Source organism: Onychomys torridus, chromosome X (genome assembly GCF_903995425.1).
Source record: "Onychomys torridus chromosome X, mOncTor1.1, whole genome shotgun sequence".
Lineage (NCBI taxonomy): Eukaryota > Metazoa > Chordata > Mammalia > Rodentia > Cricetidae > Onychomys > Onychomys torridus.
The window spans coordinates 69,175,983-69,199,037 of NC_050466.1; the positions used below are offsets into that span (position 1 = coordinate 69,175,983).

General features: G+C 42.1%; 1 protein-coding gene across 14 annotated transcripts in view; it reads left to right on the forward strand.

Annotated features, from left to right (window-relative positions):
* Window positions 1-23,055, forward strand: part of LOC118573676 (F-box-like/WD repeat-containing protein TBL1X) — a 158,938-nt gene that overhangs the window by 119,172 nt on the left and 16,711 nt on the right. For 9 of the 14 annotated variants that reach the window (XM_036173967.1, XM_036173970.1, XM_036173962.1 and 6 more), the window contains 6 exons: window positions 7,034-7,128; window positions 10,667-10,803; window positions 12,509-12,564; window positions 16,328-16,441; window positions 18,558-18,703; window positions 21,651-21,915. In XM_036173967.1, the coding sequence (XP_036029860.1) occupies window positions 10,787-10,803; window positions 12,509-12,564; window positions 16,328-16,441; window positions 18,558-18,703; window positions 21,651-21,915 (598 nt within the window). In that variant the 5' untranslated portion in view covers window positions 7,034-7,128; window positions 10,667-10,786. Of the gene's footprint in view, window positions 1-7,033; window positions 7,129-9,737; window positions 9,770-10,666; window positions 10,804-12,508; window positions 12,569-16,327; window positions 16,442-18,557; window positions 18,704-21,650; window positions 21,916-23,055 lie in introns of those variants that run through there. The other 5 variants (XM_036173973.1, XM_036173972.1, XM_036173974.1 and 2 more) reach the window with 5 other exon arrangements.

Below are 23,055 nucleotides of genomic sequence, written 5' to 3' on the forward strand. Positions count from 1 at the left end.
GTCCCTGTGTAAGCCCAAGGTTTCAAACAGCCAGCCCATGCACTAAGGACAGATCCTGGTCCCACAGCCTGGATGCCTCCCAAGCAGATCAAGCTATTCAGTTGTCTCACTTATCCAGAGGGCCTGATCCAGCTGGGGGCTCCACAGCCTTTGGTTCATAATTCATGTGCTTCCATTCGATTGGCTATTTGTCCCTGTGCTTTTTGCAATCTTGGATTCAACAATTTGGATGTGCTTATTTTTACATAAAGAATTAAGTGATGATGTGGTAGGATGTAGAGCCTCTCATTGGTTTTCAAAGTTGATCAATATTTTGAATTTATAATCTTCATTGCCAAGAATGCCACTTTGTATAAATACATAGCACAAAATATTTATGGCCATTTCAAAAAGTTTTGGACATTCTGTCCTAATCCTGAGCCAAAGTTCCACTATTATTTTTGCCATTATTATTATTATTTTAATGAACCTGATGTCAGATCTTGGGAGATGGCTCAGTGTTCAAAGCACTTGCCTGGCCAAGTGTGAGGACTTGAGTTTGGATCCCCACCTGTAATAATTCCATCCTGGAAAGATAGGGACCTGGGATTTCCCAGAGCAAGCTGGTTAGCAAGACTAGCCGAATCAGTGACTTGATTGAGACCCTACCTCAATCAGTAAGGTGGAGGAGAAATCAAGGATGATTCCTAGCATCCACCTTGAGGCTCCACACACACATGTCAAATATGCGTATACACATGTACAGCACATATGAAAACAAGGAAGAGGGGAGAAACTCAATTCAGCAACTCAGGCATCAAATTTTAAGATCAGACATCCAAAAATATACTAACTTGATACTAGCATGTTGAGCAATGGAGTAGTAAAATGTGTTTGCATTTTATAATTAAGCCATGCAGTTTCTATAAGAGCAGAAGTCTGTATACCTGAGGAAAGCACTGTAGATGATAACATATAACGAGTCTCAATTCTCAGAGTATGGTGAGGATATGTGCAGTACATGTGTTGTATGTTCAGAACCAAGACTGAAGTGAGGTTACACATATGCAGCATGGGTGAGCCCTGCTGGGAGCCCCTTGTATTCTTTAAATTGATTCTTCGTTGTGCTTTCAGAAACCTTGAACTATTGCCAATTGTTTTTTGGTAAGCCCTCCATTTGGTTACATGACATCGTACCTACAGTTTAAGAAGCTGTGGTCTAAAGGCGGGATATTCCATGGCAATTTAAAATAAAGAAATAAGCTGGGCATGGTAGCACACGCCTTTAATCCCAGTACCCAGGAGGCAGAGGCAGGCAGAGCTCTGTGAGTTCGAGGCCAGCCTGTTCTACAGAGTGAGTTCCAGAATAGGCTCCAAAGCTACACAGAGAAACCCTGTTTCAAAAAAACAAAACAAACAAATAAATAAAAGTTAAAAAATAAAACAAAGAAATAAATTAAATGAAGGTGATCTGAGGAAATAATTCAGATATTGTCAGTTTTCACCTTCCTATGCTCATTGTCATAGTTTCATGAGTAAAAAGAAAATTGAGGGTGGTGGCCTGATTTTAATTCCCAGTGGATAAGGGTTCATGGAGACCTGGCCTACTTCTTGGCACTATTATTATACTTATTTTTTAAGTCATTAGCATCTTGGCATACTTTTGTTTCAGTCAAATACTGTCATAGATTTCAGGTTTCCAGAGCCCATTGGGAATTATACATTGATTTTTTTTATATTCTTTTGGAGACCACCTGGACCATATATGTGCACACATGTGTGCTTTTATTTCTCTCTGTCACTGTCCTGGAGCTCACCTCCACTTGGTCTCTTTTAACATTGCTTGATCGCCCCTGGAAGGAAAATCACTTAACACTAACAACATGGTGCATGGCTATAAAAAGGAATGCAGTTAGATCCTTGTTGTGGAAGGAAGAGCTCTGGAAATATGGTCAGTAAGAGAAGCCAGACAAAAATGGTCACTGTGTGATGTGTATTTATGTAAAATGTTCATACTCCGAGAGGAGGGGTAGATGATTGTGAGTAGATGGAAGGTTTTCCTTTAGTGTGATAGAAGTTTTTTGTGGGTGGTGGTTCCTTAAGATGTCATTGTACTAAATACCACCAATGTGCACATTTTCAAATGGTTAATTTTATGTTAAGTGATTTCATTTTACTTCAACTAAAAACAACAATCTTGAGGATGCTGGAGTATATTTAATGATAGGGAACTCAACATGTTCTTGTCATATTGGGGTAAATCAGTCTCGAAGACAGGATTTCCTCTTGTGAGGAAAATATTTTTAAATTTGACATCATTTTTAAAGAGGACTCTTTAAATTGCTAATGCTCTTCTCATAGGCTAAGAATGTAATCCCCAAAGTGACTGCCTTTGAGGAACACACTTTTAGATATCATTTCAATACAGTTTCTTATATGCAGTTTAATAGTTCCTTGTGATTAGACATGGCCAAGTGGAATAACCACTTGCTATACAAGGATGAAGACCAGGCTTTGGATCCCCAGAACCTACAGAAAAACCTAAGTAGAGCCCACTGCAAGAGACAGAGGCATCCATGGAGATTAGTTCAACAAGTGAGCTCTCCGTTCAGTGAGGGACTGCCTCAGTAAATAAGGTGCAGAGCAATCAAATGACTGATGTCAACCTCTGGCTTACACACATGCATGCGAAAGTGCTAAAATGTTTGTGCTGCTGGTGGGCTACGTATTAGTATGCATGTCTTTAATCTCAGCTCGCTGTGCATCTAGTACCTTCACCTGAAATCCCAGTGGTAGCCTATGGTCCTTGTGGTCCCAAAGCTCACTTGTAATCCAAGCACTGATTTGTAATCCCAAGTACTCTTTGTAGCACTCATTTGTGGTCCCAGCACTGGCCCACAATTGCTGCACTCATGTCTAGTCCCACCACACCCACTGTCTATAATAACTCCAGGATTCAACATCTTCACACAGACATACATGCAGGCAAAACACCAAACAACTAGAAATGTCTTAGAATATTTTTTCAAATGTGCAGAGCTTTTCTGAAGCACTATAAAGTGATGAACAAGGTTTAGAACAAAGTGGGAATGAAGAAACCTACCTGTTTAATTTCAGACTGGGCCTTAACAGAGGGCATTCCTGAGTTTGGACATTTAGCTATGCTGTGTGACTTCTCAAGCCTGTGAAACAGTAACTGTATGAAGAGGTAGGGGGTAGGAAAGTAGGTGAATGCTGGCTCAGGAACACTCAAATAGAACCTTAGTGTGCTGAGATATCACATCAGGGAAGTAGAAGGAGTACCTACTTAAAATCCTGTAGCCACAGCATTGAGGGGGCTGAAGCAGAAGGATCTCATTTTCAAGGCTACTCTGCATCATTAATTCAATGAGATGCGGTCCCCAAAGAAAAATAGAACAGGGCAGAGATGCTTCTCTGTGGTACAGCACTTGCTTAGCACGTGCAAGTCCCTGAACTCCAACCTATACGGGAAGAATTCCAAAGAAATCTTTCTGAAGTCTAGTATCCTTGTGAAAATATTTTACTTCCTTTTGGCATTTTCCAATAAAGACAGAAAGGAAGAAAACAAATGTGGCAGAGAGAGTGTGTAATTACTGTGTTCATGTGTGTTATCAGCTACTGCAATGTTCAGTGACATATATGGTCCATCCACCCTCACTCTTTCTCCCTCCCTCTCCCTCCTACTGTGCATACTGTGCATCCAACCTAGAGTACAGAACAACATGGGATGGCATTCTTCCTGTTAGCAGGAGACATAAAAATAATGTTTTGGATAACATAACAGAAGGAAATACAGGATACAGTGGAGAGAGGAAGGTTGGGGGATACTTTATGCCCCAGGAATTCTGTGTCCAACTTAGGGAATTAGCTGAACAGTAAAAATATGGTTGAGTTTCTTAGTTATTTTTCTATTGCTCTAATAAAACACAATGACCAAGGCAAACTTGTACTGAACCTGGAGCTCACTGATTGGTTAGACTGTCTGGCCAGTGATCTGCTTGTCCCTACCCCACAGCATTGAGGTTGCAGATATTCAGGGCCATACCCAGGTTTTGTATGGGTTCTGGGGATCTGAACTTAGGTTCTCATGCTTGCAAAGCAAGCACCTTACCACTGCGCCATCTCCCCAGCCCTGAGAACACCAACTATTGATGATGCTTTTGTTTATGGTACTAATCATGGAGAATCAGTCTAAACTAGCTGTTAGAAGGATTTTAATTTACTGTTTTCAGCAATCAACTAATTATTTTTGACAGGTTGTGTGACCAGAAGAATGCAGTTAACCAAAGTCATAATTCCCCTGTGTGTGTGTGTGTGTGTGTGTGTGTGTGTGTGTGTGTTTTGATCACACACAGATGATAAAATCAATTAGGCTTACAGAGTTTCACAACATATATAAAAGATAGTCTTCAGTTTTGAAACTCTGATTTGTGAGTTACCATCTGTTTTGGACCAAGGAAAATAGGAATTCAATTCTAAAGTTTTCTTTGAACAGCTTGTAATAAGAACTGTTAGTATATTAATTGCTTATTGAATTATGATAGGGTTTAATCTTTTAATTTACAGGCAATTTGGAGCTTTTTGTGGTGACAGCTGCTTATATTTTGATACTTTGTAGCATTTAGCTATTTCATCATAAGGCTTATCCCCCACCCCATAATTTACAGCTTACCCTGAGTAGTCATTGCTTCCCCTTCAGCTTTCTTCAAAGAGTTTTGTCCTTTTTCCACCACATTTTTCCTTTTTAAAAGGATATACTTGTCTTTGTTTGATGTATGTGAGTGTTTGCCTGCATGCATGTATAGGTATCACATGCATATGCAGTACCAGAGGAAGCCAATATTGTCAGGAAATAGAGGCACAGATAATTGAATCTGCCTTGTGGGTGCTGGGAACTGGCCTCAGTCCTCTGCAAGTGAGCAGAGGACTCTTTAACTGCAGGGCCATTGCTCCAGCCCCTTTCCCACTGCATTTTCTTAATAATAAAATTTGTTTTTATTTTACAAGCATATTTCTTTGTGCCTAGTTCATTCTGGTTTGGTGTCTTTTAATTTCCTTGCAGAGATTTTTGTAGGTGAAATTTTTATGAGTCTTATTTTTTTTTCTAAAATCCTTATGATTTCTTTCTTTTTTAATATTGGAATGAAACTTGGAAGCCTGTGAATTTGCCTGTCAAATCTCTTTCATTTCCATCCTTTAAACAGCAGAACTATAAACATAACTCTGTAGGGCTGATTTGCTTGAATTTCCTGAAAACAGTTTATAATGGGTAATAAGCAGCACCCTCCCTAACAGCTTCACTGGTGGCTTGGAGTTACAGCAAACCTGCACCTTGTAGCTGTTGCTCAAGATGATCAAATAAGAATTTGAGAGGCCTGAATTGAACTTCCTTGGTTCTTGCGTTTTCCTATGGTTTTGGATAGTTTGAACTCCAGGAGCGGGATTCATTTGTAACTAAAGAAATTTTACAAGGCTAGGAGTAGATCTCGTCAGGCAACTGCTGGTTAGCTGATTTATGTTCTTAGTTGTTGAAAAATAAAAAATAAAAATAGTTTTTCAATTTTATATGTATATGTGAATTTCTGCATGTATGTATGTGCACCACATTTCATGCGTCATGCCTATAGAGGCCAGAGAGTATTGAATCTCCTGGAACAGGAGTTACCATTATGAGCCAGCTCACCATATGGGATTTGGGAACTGAATCTGGGTTCTCTGCAGGAGCAGACAGTGCTCTTAACCACAGAGCCATTTTTCCAGCCCCTTAAAGAAATTTTTGGTATGATGTAAAGGATGATATTTTCATGAACTAGGAGCCTAGATTCTTCTAAATCATTTTAGGGTCCTGCAAGATGGCTCACAGGGTAAAGGTACCCAGCATCAAGTTTGTTGACTACACTCAGTATGATCCCAGAGATACAAATGGTGGAAGGAGGGAACTGACTTTGGAAAGTTGTCTTCTGGGTGCCTCAGGTGCACACATACACTAAATGAATCAGTAAACAAGTAGGTAAAAATAGAGAAATAAATTCAGGAAGAACCCTTTGAAGTGGCAGTTCATAAAAACACTACTAGTGAGGTTGAAATGGAGCTGGGGTGTAGTTATAGTTTTTCCCAGTCCTGCTTGGCTCATGGTCAGGACAAATCTCTCTCACCCGCCAGGCTCACAGCTGCTCAAACCCAACCAAGTAAACACACAGAAACTTATATTTCTTATAAACTGTATGACCACAGCAGGCTTTTTGTTATCTAGTTCATCCATCTTAAATTAACCCATTTCTATTAATCTATAAGTTGCCACGTGACTCGTGGCTTACCGGTACCTTACATCTCACTTCTCATGGCGGAGGCTGGCAGTGTCTCTCTGCCTCAGCCTTCCACTCCCAGAATTCTCTTCTCTGCTTGTCCTGCCTATACTTCCTGCCTGGCTACTGGCCAATCAGTGTTTTATTTATTAACCAATCAGAGCAACTCACTTAACATAAAGAATATCCCACAGTACTGGAATATGATTAAACTCTTGCCCGGCTCCTGCAAGGCTCTAGGTTTTTTACCCCTAGCACCGAGGGAAACAAAATAATAAAGACGTACTAGTTGGTGATGCCTTTGCTTTTAGAGGAGCCAAAGATACGATATGAGCAGATGTGCCAACACACTAATAAGCATGCTAGATTTACTCTAAATGTTATGCATGTCTTTACCTGAGTGTGTGCACAGTCCTAAAGACTAAAGTGCCTCCTGGGACATTATTTTTAAGTGATAGCACCAGCAGAATCTATGTTAGTAGTGATTTTTTATCATGTCAGAATTGCTACATGTATAATAATGCCTGGCCAGCTATTTTAATCCCTATTCCATTTTGTATTCTTTGCATCTAGAACCTGTATCTTCATACAAAAGGTAAAGACAAAAATGATGAATGAATAAAATGTGTAAAATATGACTTAGGATGAGATTCCTAAGTAAGGTTGAAAAGGGATGGATTCATGGATTTTCATGACATTTATTTGCAAGTCTTTCTGTTTCTCTACAGGGTAGTCCTGGTCTTTGTGGGCACCTCTCAAGGTCTGTGATCGGATGCTGGGTGGCCCACTGCTCCAGAGATCTACACATGCACTCACTGTGACGGTAAGCCACTTCCTTCCATGGGGTCCCTCCATTTTGTGCCTGCCATCCATTTGAGAAGTGGGCCTTCATTCAACAAAGCTCTGCACTTGATTTCAAATTATATTTTAGGAAGAAGTTACAGATCTTCTGCTAAAATTGAAGGAGGGAGGGAGGGAAGGATGGAAGAAGGAAGGAACATCAGGGACTTACTATGGCTTCCATGGTTACTTTTCACCTTTTATGACCCTCTTAAGAGTTTTGGAGCTTGGCTGAGCTAAAATAAGCTTCTCCAAGTGTCACTGTGAGGAAACAACACCTTCAAAAATCAGTCTTTCTTGTCAATATCATGGGCTACACGTAAGCTGTGACTTTTATTAGAATGGGGCACAGGAGTATAGCTTTTATTTGGATCCCACATGTGAATTCTCTGCTTCATTAGTTTGTGAATATGATTTATATCTGTCTGCAGATTGACTTGTTGGCTGCCTTGGAAATTTTGTAGGGAGTCATACAGATTACTCTGCATAAATCTAGTCACAGACCAGAATTTCCCAGACAGCACACAGTGGTGTGTGCGCCACCTGATCACTTTAAATGAACATACAAAATAAAATTGATGCTGTAAAGTGAAGTTCTTACCTTGGAGTTAGGGGAGAACCTCAGCTGTAGAGTATTTGCTTATCATGCATGAAGCCCCAGGTTTCACCCCTAGCAAATAAATAATAAATAAATAAATAAATAATAAATAAATAAATAAATAAATAAATAAAGGTTATTTTGATTTTAGAGTTTTGTTTGCATATTTTTATATGTTCAGCTTCACTTTTAATATCTTTTTAAGTAACTGATAAATTTCTAAAACCTCGCAAAGCTTTCCTAATTTTAAATGCGAACTGGGACACTTAGGGGCCAACAAAATGGCTCACTTGGTAAAGTACCTGCCTTGCAAGCATAAGGATCTGAATTCAGAACCCATGTAAAAGCCATGTGTGAGGCAGCTGTGTTTGTAACGCCATATGAGGTTGACCTCTGACCTCCATGTGCTCATGCACAGATCCACATGTGCGTCCCACACACCCATGCACTAAATAGACCTTTGAAAATTCTTGCTATGTTATTTTCAGAAGATAAAACAGAACTAGTGAGAATGGGTTTAACTTTTACTAAAATGAGATCCATATATTTCAGGCATTTTTGGATTTACTTTCCTGTTTATCAGTTGATGGGCATCTTTTGTCTGCTCTGGAAAATGAGGTCCTAAACACTTGAATGAAAGTGTTTGTGTGGGCATGCTTTGTTTCTTTGGTGTATTTATGTCAGGGTAGAGTTTCTGGGCCATATGGTAGTTTCCAGATCTGGAATAGTGGAGAATTATTCATCTTTTTTAAAGCAAGCGGCTACTGTGTCCATCAATATTGGGAGCTTTAAAAAATTGTGTTTTATTATGTGTGGTAATGTTTTGCTTGCATGTATGTCTGTATAACACGTGTGTGTCTGGAGCTTACCAGAAGAGGACATCAGGTCCCCTGGAACTAGAGTTATAGATTGTGAGCTGCCATGTGGGTGCTGGGAATTGAACCTGAGTCCTGAAAGAGCAGCCAGTGCTCTTAACTGCTGAGCTATCTCTCCAGCCCCCTATGTTGGGTACATTCGAACTGTATTTTGAATAGTCAAAGAAAACATGGGAAAGGGGAACCATTCTGCCTCAGCGTTTTGATTGGGTATTGCACTGAGTATGTAGTGATCAGCATTCTTTGTTCATAGCGCTTTCTTGGACCTCTTGTTAAAGTAGTTGGGTGTGTTTGTGAAGTATGTTTACTTAGAGATGTCACTGTAAACATCATCAGGCAGGATGAGCCGAAGCAGTTGTTTTCTATAGTAGAAATGGAAAACCCCACTAGGAAAGACTAAGAGATTAGGGGGTCATTGTTTTAGTCTGTATTTTAGTCTATATTAAAAGGAAATGTGTGAGACTGGCTACTTACTAAAATACAAAAGTTTGTTTAGCTCACAGTTTTGAAACCTTAAAGTCCAATCAGCATAGGTCTGGCTCATGCAAGGGCTCCTATAGCTGTATTAACCTCATGGTCCTCACATCGCACTAGTAAGAATGTCTGCAAGAGTGATTACATCACAAGACCAGGAGACAGAGGAGGGAAGGGGCCAGTGTATGACCTCTAGAGGGCTTGCCTCTTAAATGTCCACTACCACACTGCTCCCAGCATCTGAATCCTTGGGGGCACACTCAAACCTGTTGTATTCAGTCCATAGTGGTCTGCAAACATCTAACGGTTTATGTTTTGTGGGCCAGGGAATCTATGTTGAAGCCATTTGAACTTGCTGAATGCCAACCAGCTTGTGTATATAGACTGTGGCAATGGGCTACGGGTTGTTAAATTCAAGCTAGAAGAACACAGTGGTTTCTCACCTGTTTTGGCTGTAGCCCTTTGAGTTGGAGCTAAAATCTCCACTCTCAGGAACAGGCTCCACATGGCCCTTGATAGGAACCAATTACAACAAAGAAGGCTCTGCCTTCTGGTATCAGAACTGAGATTGAGGAACCCTGCTCACTGCTGCTGTTGCCTTTTTATTTTATTTTGCATTTCAGATATATTCAGTCTTGGGGCTGGGGAGATGGCTCAGATGGTAAAGTGCCTGTCAGGTAAGCATAAGGACCTAATACCCAAGTAAAAATTGGGTGCAGTGAATACTGACTACAGCGGTTTGAGTGTGCCCCCAAGGACTCAGATGCTGGCAGCAGTGTGGTAGTGGACATTTAAGAGGCAAGACCTACCGAGGTCACAGGCTGGCCCCTCCCCTCCCCTTCTCTGTCTCCTGGTCTTGTGAAGGTCTTGGGTGCTCACTTGTAAACCTTGTGCTGAGGCAGGGGAGGGACTGGTAGATCCCAGAGGCCCACTGGCCAGCCAGTCTACCCCAAATGACAACTTCCAGGTTCAGTGAGATTCCCTGTGCCAAAAATTAAGGCAGAGAACAGTAGAGGCTGACATCCATTCTCTACATCTGGCTTCTGAATGTGCACATGTGCATGTGCACCCCTATACTCTCATATGTGCCTACACACATACAGCACACAAATGCCACTCAAAGTATTATCAGTCTTGATCCAGGTATGGTGATGTATTCCTTTAACCGTAGGACTCAGGAAGCTGAGGTAGGAAAATTGTGTATATAACAGCCTGGTGTATATAGCAAGACCATGTCTCAAAAAAAAAAAAAAAAAACAAGCAATAAAACAAAACCACAAAAATGTTATCAGTCTTTTAACTGTGGAATTGAAACTGCTAAACAATCACAAACGTAGTGCCTGTGCATACAGGTATAGAGAAGAGGCTCTTCAGCTGTTAGGATGTGAATGCCCCAACAGGTTCATGTGCTTGAACACTTGGTCCCCAGATAGTGGTACTGTTTTGAGAGGTTGGGGCCAGTTTAGGAAGTGAGGGTTAGCTAGAGGAGGTAGGTCACTGGGGCAAAGCCTCAACAATTATAGCTGAGCCTGGTTCCCAGACAGGCTTATGTCTGTCTGTTGGTATCTTCCAAGCCTCCTGATTTGCCAGTCGTGGGGGACAGAAATCTGTGTTTAGAAGAGAAGATTTTAAGAAAATCTTGCTGCTTGGCTTGTGCACATCCTCCACTAGTGTGAAGTGGACTTCCTTAGCAGATGTCTGCTCTTACCAGGTAAACGTGTCCAAGAATGTTGCTTTCTGGGTCTGCCTCTGCATGCCTTTTGTGTAACATTAGCATCTGTCATGGGTGTGTACATGGGGTCTAGTGGAAAATCTTGGGAGGGCAAATTTTAATTAACCCAATAAGGCAGCCAGGCACAATACAACCCTTTTGGCATGCCTTTTGGTGAGGATAATCTTATGTGAAAAGCAGAGTTCTTTTTCTAACAAAAGACTCCCTTTCTCTCCTTTCTCAACCCTATACTTAGTCTTTGCTGGATTTTAATTATATTTTAATAAATATAAAACAGTTCATGTTTATAATAGAAAATGGAAAATACAAAAAGCACACACTAGAGTTGTAAATTCAGCATAACTATCCCTAGAGCTAGTTATGAATGAAGAGGAGGGTGTAAACAAAACAAAACATAGTACCATGCACACACCTCCTTTTTTTTTTTGTTGATTGACTGATTGGTGGGGGGGGGGGGGGGGATGGGGTGTATAGGTGTGCACCCATGTCTGGGGGTGTGCCTGCCCATACATGCAGGCTCACATGGAGGCCAGAGGTTCATGTCAGGTGCTGCTTTCCCCACTGAGCCACCTCCCCAATCTACACCTACTTTTTTTTCGACACAACGCTAGCACAGGCATCTTCTCCTGAATATTGTTTTAATGGCTGCATCTTATTGCACTGTGTTATTGCTTCACAACCGTTCTTCATTTGCGTATTTTCCACATTGGGATCAAACTATAAAATGCATATTGGCCACCTTTTTGGTTTTGTTTATCTCCTTCCCTTCTCCCATTGTTAATCTGATGTACAAATAAGCATCTACAGTAGAATAGGAAAGACACATACATTTAGAGAACTCAAGGGTCATTGTATTAATCTGTTTTTGTGGCCATAAGGAAATTCTGAAGGCCAGGTACCTATAATTAAAAGAATTTTGTCTTAAAGTACTACCGATTATGAAATGAACATGAACTTAACTTAGAGACTAATGATGTTATGGAGAAAGAAGCCAGGGAGATAAGAGCTGCTGAGACTAATACAGCAGAGAGAAGTACCCTTATGGAAAGTTGTTTAGCATCCGTACCTGCATGTAATGCATTTGGATTCCCTGCCCTTGATGGAAAGGGTACTTTGAGACCATTTTCCATCCTCTGGTTGGCTGTCTTGGTTCCTCATGGAAACAGGACCCTAAGCCTGAGTCTCAGTAGATAATTCCTTTGTACTGCAGATTCTTCCAGCATAAAGAACAGCAGGCTAATAGCAGGAACAAGACACTTTCTTACCTCCCTGAGAAATATAGGCAGTTTGTCATGGCCATGAAAGTTCTCTGCATCATGGGACAAACTGAAAGGAGAATTTTTGCCATATAATGACGCATCAGATGTATCACCCACACTAAAATGTGAGCACCTTGTACCATCTTCTCCACTGCAGAACAAGGTTGCCCTCTGGTGGCAAGTAATGAATTTGTTCTCTCTGTCCTTTACAGCAGCACCATCTCTCTGGGCTAGGGAAGTCTCCAAGTCTCCAGTTTCCATTTTTAAAGATACTACGTAGCAATTTAGATCTTGTTGATTTTGAGCAATCCTCTTGTTTCCCCAAGATTAATAGCTATTAAATACTGTTAATCACACCTGAAAACTGGTAATAAATAAATCACTTAACGGTCTGTGGATACTGAATCTTGACCTGTTTTGTGAAGGAACAGGAACTTCTGCAACCTTAAAGTCTTGAAAAGAAGACAGACAAACAAAAACAGTAGGTATAACGTTCTCTTAATTTCTTGAAGTCTTTAACCTCAAATTACTATTTCTGTTGATACTTCTCTCTAGTGCAAGAGGTTCAGAGATGCCATCAACCTTAATGCCTTTTTCTTTTTTCTTTTGTTTTGCAGGGCAGGAAAGGGGGGAGAGGGGATTGATAGAGTTGTGGATTCAACTCCAAATGGAATTGTTTTTTATTTCATTTCCGGTACAATCCCAACTCCAAAGACCTCACATCAACTACTTGAAGGTGTCTCTATTGAAAACTAGTTCAGGCGAGAAAATTAACTCAGATGAAACACTCTTGTCTTCCTTGTTCTGTCTGGGGCTGGGCATATCTATGAACGTAGCAAATGTTCTCTTTTATTCGTAAGTGGGGGGCGGGTTCAGAAAGGTTCCTGGAGCCTCTCAGAGCTCCAGGCTGCAGTGGGTGCCATACTACTAACTAGTCAAGTCTTAAATGAGAGCTGGGTTTCCACTTGTAAGTGGCCGGATACCGGATGGCCAGCATGGGTGTCTGCACTGCTGCTTTCTTTGCTGGGCTTTGTCAGCCTCTCCTTTCCTGACAATCACTGGTGTGAACTGTTACTAGGAAACGGGGCCTGAGTCTACGTGATGGCTGTGGTATGTTTTCCTGACTCATTCACGTGACCCCCTTTGAGTAATTTGAGCAACATATTTAGAGTTGACAGATAAGAATACTGGCTAACATAAACGGAATATCTATCACATACCCCCTATCCCCAAGAGTCAGAGAATATTTCAGAAGAAGAGGTGCAAAGACTGTAAGCACCAGTGGTTGGGAGACTACTGCAAAATAGTATCTTCTAGACATGACCATTGAACTCAAAGTCACAGTAGTTGTTGCCTGTGCAAGATCAAGTCAGTCACCATTCCAGCATGAGTAGGAGAGAGACTCACAAGGCCCCCACCCTTAGCTGAGGAGCTCTTGACAGTTAATGGCTATACTAGGTGAGGAAGAATCAGTTCTCTTTAAGGGCAGGTTGCCCATGCTCCAGTGGATGGCCCCATACTCACACATAGATGGGCAGCACTAACTGTATGAACGCTGTGGTATAAAAAGAAGATATGGGGCTGGAGAGATGACTCAGTGGCTCTAATTCCCAGCACACATGCAGCATCCCCTAAGTGCCTATAACTTGAGTCACGGAATCAGATGCCCCCTTCTGTCCTCTGTGGACACTGACGAATATGCAGGCAGTGTGTCCTATGCATATTTTTAATTGGAAAAAAAGAGAGAGAGAGAATGTGGGGCAAAGAAAGAGAGCCCAGGAGTTAAGTGCACTTGTTCTTGCAGAGGACCCAGATTCTGTTCCCAGCATCCAAATGGTTGCTCACAAGTCTGTAAGTGTAGATCCTCTTCAGTGGTACCCATACCTATATGCAGGGAAAGACACTCATACACCTAAAATAAAAATAAGTATTTTTTAAAATCTAAAGGGGAAATGAGGTTGGGATCCCCTGGAGTTGGAGTCACAGGAAGTTGTGAGCTGCCTGACATGGGTACTAGTACAAGCAGTGTATCCTCTTAACCACTGTACTGTCTCTCCAGTCCCCTATTTCCTGTTTTTAAGATGAACATTCTTCAGAATGTATTTCAGAGTCTCCCACTTACTACCTTCCACAATTGTATAGCTATCCTGGATAGTAATACTAAAAAATATATTTCACTTGTTTTGGTAAAACCCTATTTTCAAATAGTTTTCTTTCTGTCATTCTAATAACCCAGTGTGACCTCTGCCCTTCCATTACCTTGTCGTAACAAATTGTTGATAGAAAAATCCGAGGTTTGCAGCTGTGTGGGAGGTAGAGAAACCCTGAGACTGTAAGCCTGTCACTGCAGCTGAGACTTACCATTATGACAATACTCAGCCTCACCAGGGGCCTTCTGGTCTGCTTAGGCCCCAGTGTTTTGCTATACACATTATTGCATTGTCTAATTTCCTTAAGTTATATTTTTGTTAGGTTGCACTGTGAATTTATAGCTATTTACTGAGAATCTATTTCTCCCCCCCTACGGCATTAAGTAGAAATCTCAGGTCAAATTTTTGTGGCAATGCTTGCACAAATACATTACTATCACCTAAGGAAGATAAGCATTTTTTGAAAATACATTTTCATTAGGTCTTTGACAACTTCGTACATGCATACAATGTATTTTCTTTTCATTAATTCATCATTCTTGACAGACTGATGAAGCAGAGTCTGTTTCCATGGGATTCTCTCTGTCCCTCGTGTTCCCTGCACTGCACCTCTTCACCTGAAGCTCTGACACAAATGATGTCAAGGTGACATGTGTAAGCTACTCAGTCTGACAGCTGTTCACCATTCCTTGCGGCTGTTCATACCCTGTGTGACCTTTAGGTGTATGGTACAGACCCCTTTAAACTCCCTCAGGGGAAGACACTTTGATGAATTATTTCCCACACCATCATTCTCCCAAGGAAGGCTTGATATCACTACCAGTCTGCTCAGGCGTCTTCTATGTGGGAAAATGTTTAGTGCCTGACCCAGCCACATCTACCCATGTCGAGTCAGGGTTCCATGTGTGCATGGTTTCATTACCAAGCACATTCTGAATTATAATGCACTGCGGTTTCACCAAATACAAAGTCAGCTGATTGTGCAGTCTCTTGACCCTGAATCTGGCTTCCTTAGTATGGTTTATATATTAGTCTATCTGGACGCTAAAATTGATGCCAGCTGTTTTCTTTTGGGAAAAACATTTTTCCTGGGGTATGTATAAAAAACACACACACACACACACACACACACACACACACACACACACACACACACACCCCACTCCTAGTTGCATTTCTCTTTCTGTGATAAGATGCCATTCCCCTTAAGAGAGAAAGGGTTTATTTGACTTACAGTTTCATGATACAGTCCACCACTGAGAAGTCAAGACACAGGAACTTGAAGCAGCTAGTCCACAGGAAGAACAAAGAGAATTTGAATGTGAGCATGTGCTCAGCTTGCTTTTTCTTTATTTCTACACTCAGGACCCAGCCCCTCCTGGGTGCCTCTCACAGTGGGCTGAGCTTTCTCTTATCAATTAATACAATAAAGACACTCCTTCACAGACATGGCCATAAGCCAGGCTGATCTAGATGGTTCTTCATTGAGAATCTTCTCCCAAACCACTCTAGATTGTGTCAAGTTGACAATTAAAATCAACTGTCATACACATGAATACATCTGTCTTATATAATCCAATATGATGGTAATTGGTCAACCTATAGTATGTATATGATGTTATAATATGTAATAGTAAATGCAGTGTTTAGTATTGTTATCTGTATGTAACATATATAGCCTCTCTCTCCCTCTTTCTCTCTCTCTCTCTCTCTCTCTCTCTCTCTCTCTCTCTCTCTCTCTCTCTGTGTGTGTGTGTGTGTGTGTGTGTGTGTGTGTGTGTGTTGTGTACACATGTACACATGTTTTGGTGGCGATCAACCAGGGCCATAGGTAGACTAGGCCCCAAGCTACTATGAAATTTTATATAATCGCACAATTAGAAAATACAGTGTGAATCAGTCATGAATTTCCATCATGTGTATGAAAACATGAACATTATTTAATATCATAGGGTATAGTTCAGTAGTAGAGCACTTGCCTAATATATACAAGGCCCTGGACCTATCTGTAGCAACCCCCCCCAACACACACACATTCAGAAGGTGAATACAGACAGTGTATTCAAAACCGTATTTTTGGTGTTTTTCTAACAGAGGGTGGCTCCCACTTGATAGAGACGAAGACCTCATCGCCGCAAGGTGAGGCTAAGATGAGCATTACCAGCGACGAGGTGAACTTTCTGGTATATCGCTACCTCCAGGAATCAGGTAACCAGTTGGCTTTTCTGAAGGGAGTTCATTTTAAATATGCCTTGGGCAGAACGATAGACCACCAGTGCAAGCCAGGTTATAGGATCATCAAAAAGACCCAAAGAGCCGGGCGGCGGTGGTGCACACCTTTAATCCCAGCACTCCGGAGGCAGAGGCAGGCGGATCTCTGTGAGTTTGAGGCCAGCCTGGTCTACAGAGTGAGATCCAGGACAGGTACCAAAACTACAAAGAGAAACCCTGTCTAAAAAAAACCAAAAAAAAAAAAAAAACCCTCCAAAAAACAAAACAAAACAAAAACCTAAGGACCTGCTTTGTAAAAGTATTAGGGATGAAGGACTGGTTGGGGGAGGGGTACTTCATTCCTGGATTGGAATGTGGGAGAATGATCTTTCTTCTCATGACAGAGGAAATCAGACTAAAATTACTATCAAGAGCAATTGAGCCAGGCATGGTGACAAGTGTTCCTTTACTTAACACTTGGGAGACAGAGACAGGTGGATCTCTGAGTTCAAGGCCAGCCTTGTCAACATAGTGAGTGAGACATCGTCAGAATGTTTCTTCATAGTGTATAGTTAAAAGACTAGACACATATGTCTCCTGTTGACAAAATAGGCCATATGGGTAGTAAGTAGCAGGTGTGCTCATAGAGCCTCATGTGGGACAAAATTCTGTTTTGTCATGGTCAATGTGATTTCTGCAATGAGTGATTTTAGTTCTCAAGTAAAATATTTTTAATTCTCACAACTGTAAGATATTTAAGACCTACAAAGCAATACTAATGAAAACCCGTCCTGGTACCTACCCATGCAGCTCAATCAAGAAGGCACTTTAGTCTGATAGGGAACCCCCAATGTTCACTTACCTATTGGAGAGTAGAAGTCTCTGGTGAAGCTTTTGCCAAGTGTCTCCTTCTGACGGCTGTGTGGGGAGTCACTTCCATATTTCTCGTGACTTTGGTGGCTTATTAGCAACCTTTGACATCCCCTGACTTGAAGCTGCATCACCTTGGTCCTGATGTCTAAATGTGTGCACATTTCCTTTTGCAAAGAAAAAGGTCATATTGGTCTAAATCACTGGTTCTCAGCCTGTGGGTCATGATCCCCCAATAGCCCTTTCACAGGGGTCACCTAAGACCATCAGAAAAAACATATATTTGCATTACAGTTCATAACTAGCAAAATTACAGTTATGAAGTACTAGTTTATGGTTGAGGGTCATCACAACATGAGGAACTGTATTAAAGGGTCGCAGCATTAGGAAGGTTGAGAACCACTGTTCTAGGGTCTCAGCACACTTGTTTTAATAAATTATACCTACAGTGAACCTATTTTTAGATGGTCACAGTCTTGAGCTATACTGTATCCCCACCTTCCGGAGTTGCCTGTGTAGTTCTGTTAGATTTCTTTCATCATGACCAACCTCAAGCAAAGCAAATTAAAGGAGGACTTGGTTGCTCTGGCTTTCAGAAGCCTTAGTCCATGGTTGCTTTGGTCTCAGTGCTTTTAGGTCTGTGGTATGGAAGAACATCATGGTGGGACTATGTGGCATAGCAAAGTGGCTCACTTCATGGTAGCCAGGAAGCTAAGCAAGAAAGCCGGGAAGGGGTAGGGAAGTCCCCCCATGTCCCCTTAAAGGTCGCACCCAATGACCTGACTTCTTCCTATTAGATCCCACTTGTTAAAAGCTCTGTCACTACCCAATTGTGCCACTGGCTGTTGCTCAAGCCACTGGGCCTTTGGGGGATACATCACAGCTAAACTATAGTGGAATTCTCAGTGTCAGATATAGTTGACTCCCATTAAACCCATCTTAAGTTGAAAATACCAGTCAAAATGCATTTAGGGGTTGGAGAGATGGTCCAGTGGTTAAAGTGTTCCATTCCTCACCACCCATGTAAAAGCCAAGCTTTGCCATCAAAGGCTATTTCTAAGCACACACCAGCACCATTTCTCCTTTCTTCTATGTTTCCAGTCTCCCTGCCTGCTCTATCCTAACTCAGAAGCTAAGCTTTCATTCTGCAGCCCCTTGGTGCACACAGTCCCATGTTCACATCTCCAGCCCACACCTTCCACCTACTTCGCTCTAATCTACCTCTGCTTTCCTCTTCCTGCAGGTTTTTCCCACTCCGCCTTCACGTTTGGGATCGAAAGCCACATTAGCCAGTCCAACATCAATGGGACACTAGTGCCACCGGCTGCCCTCATCTCCATTCTTCAGAAGGGACTGCAGTATGTGGAGGCGGAGATCAGCATCAATGAGGTATGTTCATTCCTGAGAATATGGCAGAGTTCCAGCCTCCCCCTAGCAGACCTCTAGATCTCTGGAGAATGTGTATGCTTCTTACACATGGGTCTCATGTGCATTCTAAGGTACCTGGTAAAAAGTGGAAGCTACAGGCAGGCCACTGCACCATCAGCAAGCTTTGGGTGCCCCCTTGTGTGAATTTGCAGAATCACAAGGTGTTGGCTGATGAAAACAATCAATTCATTCTACTTAGACTTTCATCTACTCTGGCCCAGTGCTTTGCATGAGCAGACAAGCTCTCTTTCTGATTTCCCAGGGCAGATTGGTCAAAGAGGGCCCTTACTGGATGCTCATGTATAGTCTGTGTTTTGTGTGAAACTGACAGGGGGCATAACCAGAGGGAAATTTGGACAGCAGGTTTTTGTAACTCGCTACCTATTTCTCCTGCTCTTACATTCTTTCTCTGTCCACTTCTTTTGATTTCTCAGACTGAGCCTTAGAGCAGGTAATATAGAGATCCAATTTAGAGCTGCATATTCAATGGTCATTTATTTTCAGCACTTTTACCAGTTACAGTTCTCTGTAGTGAGTATCACCCACTGCAAAGCTAATAGCAACACTAATCTGTGTGCTTAAACATAAATATTTAGAATTTGATAAGTACATCATGTCCATTTAGCAAAACCATAACAGTATCTTCCCTAGCCACAAGGGTTTTGGCTAGGTTTGCAGTACCAGATGTGAATTCTGACTTGGTCTCAAATCCAATCAGAAAGCAGTTATCGGGCCACTGTTGTATCAGTGGACACATCTTGCTTGGTGGATTGGTGGTACAAAGCGTGTGTGGTTCATAGCTGAGTAGCAATTCTTTCTCAGCAGCTTTCATAGTACCTTCTAGCCCTATGAAAGGTATCCTATAGGAAGACACCTCCAGCTCAGTTCCTGCTTGATTTGTGTCTTGCATCTTAAAGACCAGCAACAGAGTCTTAATAACTAGTTCTGGTGGGAAATGGACAACAGTGGCAATAACCTGGATTATTTTGGTTCTTAGGTCCTTCCAGACTAGCTAACCAGAGAGAATTAGCATGCCTCTGTCAGTTTTTTTTTTTAAATAGTCTTTGGCTTCTGGGAGCAGCTTTAGGTATGCATGCAGGATACCTCTGTTCATACTTTGTGTGTGTTGTTTGTTTGTTTGTTTGTTTGTTTGTTTGTTTGACTTACAAAAGAGCAAGTTTCCTTGTACTTTTTCCATATGTACTTCAATTGGCCTGCCCTGACACATGCCACCTGTCTCCTTCCCGGAACCTGATCCTGCCCTTAGAAATATCTTGCCCAGACTTTCTCTCTGTATTATCTTTTACTTTAAAAATTGTCCTTCAAAACATAAAAGTAATGTCTGATGTCTATTTCTCTCATCTTCCAAGGGGCTTTTGTTTGTCTGCGGGTAGATCATCTTTGTAATCTTTGTCCTGTGTTTCCAGGCATTTAAAACAAAACAAAAAAAGAACTCCAACAATATGTTTTAAATGTGGCAGTATTGACAGTGATCTTTTGTTTTAAATTCATTAGTTAATTTTTATTTTATGTGTATGTGTGTTTTACCTGTATCCATGTCTGTACCACTGGGTTTGTGGTACCTACAACGGCCAGAAGAGGGCATGGGGTTGCCTGAAATTGGCATTACAGAAGCTTGTGAGCCACCATGTGGGTGCTAGGAACCGAACCCAGGTCATCTAGAAGAGCAGCTTGTGCTCTCAACCACTGAGACGTCTCCCCAGCCACAGGACCATGTTTTGTGACACAATCACTTGTTTATTACTATGACTCTCTACGAAAGAAGAAAGTAATATGGAAAGATCAAGATTGGTCAGCCAGGGCCACTCACAGCCAGAATCCAGGGCCAGGTGACTGATGGGTGATGTTGTACCACATTGTATTATTTTTCACATTGTATTGTAATTAAAAGCAAAAAACCCCCGACCAGAGCAATTTGTTGTTTAGACAGTATTCAACCTAAACTTATGCCTCTCCGTTTCTGGGATATTGGAAATTCAGAGCATGTGGAAACATTGTTTTTCCATCCAGCAGACAGCCTGGGGTTCTTTGGAGATTCATGATTCAAATATCTGGAGTGTTTCCTCAGGGAAGAACTTCTGTGTTTTAAGGATATGTGGATATGTTTGTGTGATAGATAGGAAGCAGACAAAGGACACTAAAACATATGTATTAGGATCAAGTGAACCCGTTGCCTGGTGCGTCACGGTGATATTTCATCTCTACACTAAAACCAGGGAGTCATTGTCGAGCACATCCAGTGGTGCAATTGTCTTTATATTGGGCTTATTCCTCCTCCATTGTTAATGGTGGCCATTGTAGAGGTGCCCAGTCTGGTAGTAGCATCCAGTCAGGGCTTCTGTCAGTCTCATCACTACTATACCTTTGTGACTCAGGGTTACCAACAGTCTCAGCACTACATCTCTGTGGCTGTGGTGCCTAGGGGAGAAATTTCCAGTATACCTGAGGATAGTGAGCAGCATGTCCTGCCTCTACCCACTAGATGGCAATATAAACCCATGCTTCCAGTGTTAATGACTGAAAATGTCTCCCCTCTACCCCGCCACGGGACCCCCCTCCCATATACACACAGTGAGATTTATCCTTCAAGGAGGCAAAGCTGCCCTACTGGTTGAGTAACCATTGATGGTAGCAGGTTTTGTCATAGGATAAAAGGAAAATGTTCAGATGTCCTTAATGCCAAAGTACAGTCTGACAGTTATCAAATCTCTACTAAGGATGATCTTTACTGCTAGCTCTCCATGAACAGTCTTCCTCATCCACTTCCCCATCCCTCTTTGCCCTCGAACCCTATCCCACCTCAAAACTCCCTTGCACCTTATTCCTAGTCTGTGCTAATTTCTCTGGTCCATGGTAGCTATGGGTAACCATTGTCTTGCTTTCCTAGGATGGCACGGTATTTGATGGGCGTCCCATTGAGTCCCTATCGTTGATTGATGCTGTGATGCCCGATGTGGTTCAGACAAGACAGCAAGCCTTTCGGGAGAAGCTCGCTCAGCAGCAAGCCAATGCAGCGGCTGCAGCGGCGGCGGCTGCCGCAGCCACAGCCACAACTACAGCAGCCACAACACCAGCAGCTGCTGCCCAGCAAAACCCACCAAAGAATGGAGAAGCCACCGTGAATGGGGAAGAGAATGGAGCCCATGCAATAAGTAAGTGGAGAGTTCTCTCGTCTTCAAGAGATGTGGTTGCTTTTGTTTTTGTTTGTTTTTCCTCTTGATTCTGTATATAGCTGAAGGGAACTGTAAAGTGCTGCCCGTTGCCAGTCTGTTAAATTGCTTTCTGGTCTTTGCTTCCGATCTGTCCACAAGATCACCACCTTCAACTTCATTCACATCCCTTGGTTTTAGGAAGTTTTGCTCCTCTGTGAGTGTCCACATTACAAGGGAAGCTTCTATAAATAAGTCACCCAACATAAAAATGTGTCATTTGTGGGAGCCTTCAATCCCAGCATCTCATTGGTGTCCCATGCCAATAATCAATGAGTCGAGGTGATTTTAAGGTCAGCAGGCTCAGACACGAGACATTATATTGTTTGGCCTTTGCAAACCCCCAGTAGTTTAGCCCCTATTGGGTAACTGTCCAAGAGTATTTATTTCTAGAGTTAGAACAGTTAAGGTGATGTCCACATCAGCCCTGCACCTGGACAGAGCAGGGGTGAACACATGTCTTAATGCACACTGGCAGCTCACACACAGAGGTTCGTTTTGTGTGCACCCACAGCTCTGGTGGCTGTTCATGGTGCTTCCTGAAGGCTTAACTCTGATGCCACCTCCTGAGCTTTATGACTTCCACACTGTTCCTTGGGCCTGGTGCACCTGCTTTGATGACCCTGGAAGCCTCTCTTGTCTTACTACTACAAGGCAGTTTCTCCTTTCTGCTGCTGCAATGGCAAGTAGGCTGTGGTCAGAGGACAGCATGCAGGAGTTGCTTTTTTTCCTTCACCAAGGGTTTGGACATTGAACTCAGGCCGTCAGGCCTCCAGGACTAGTATTCTGTCTGGCTGAGCCAAATTATTGGCCTTCTTGCATGATTCTCTTGAGAGTGGCAGTGTGAGTTAGCTTTGTATTCCGATAATGACATATGTGAGAAAACTGGTTTTTATATCAGCTCACAAGCGATGCATACACATGGGCATGATCATGGTGGACATTGGGGTGGAAACACAAGGTAGAAGAGCATCATGGGAGACAAAGAAGTCAGAGCAGCCTGGAAATGGCTACCAGTGAGTGGCTTTCCACTAGACACCACCTGCTATAGTGTCCACATGTGGCAGCACACAAATACTTTGA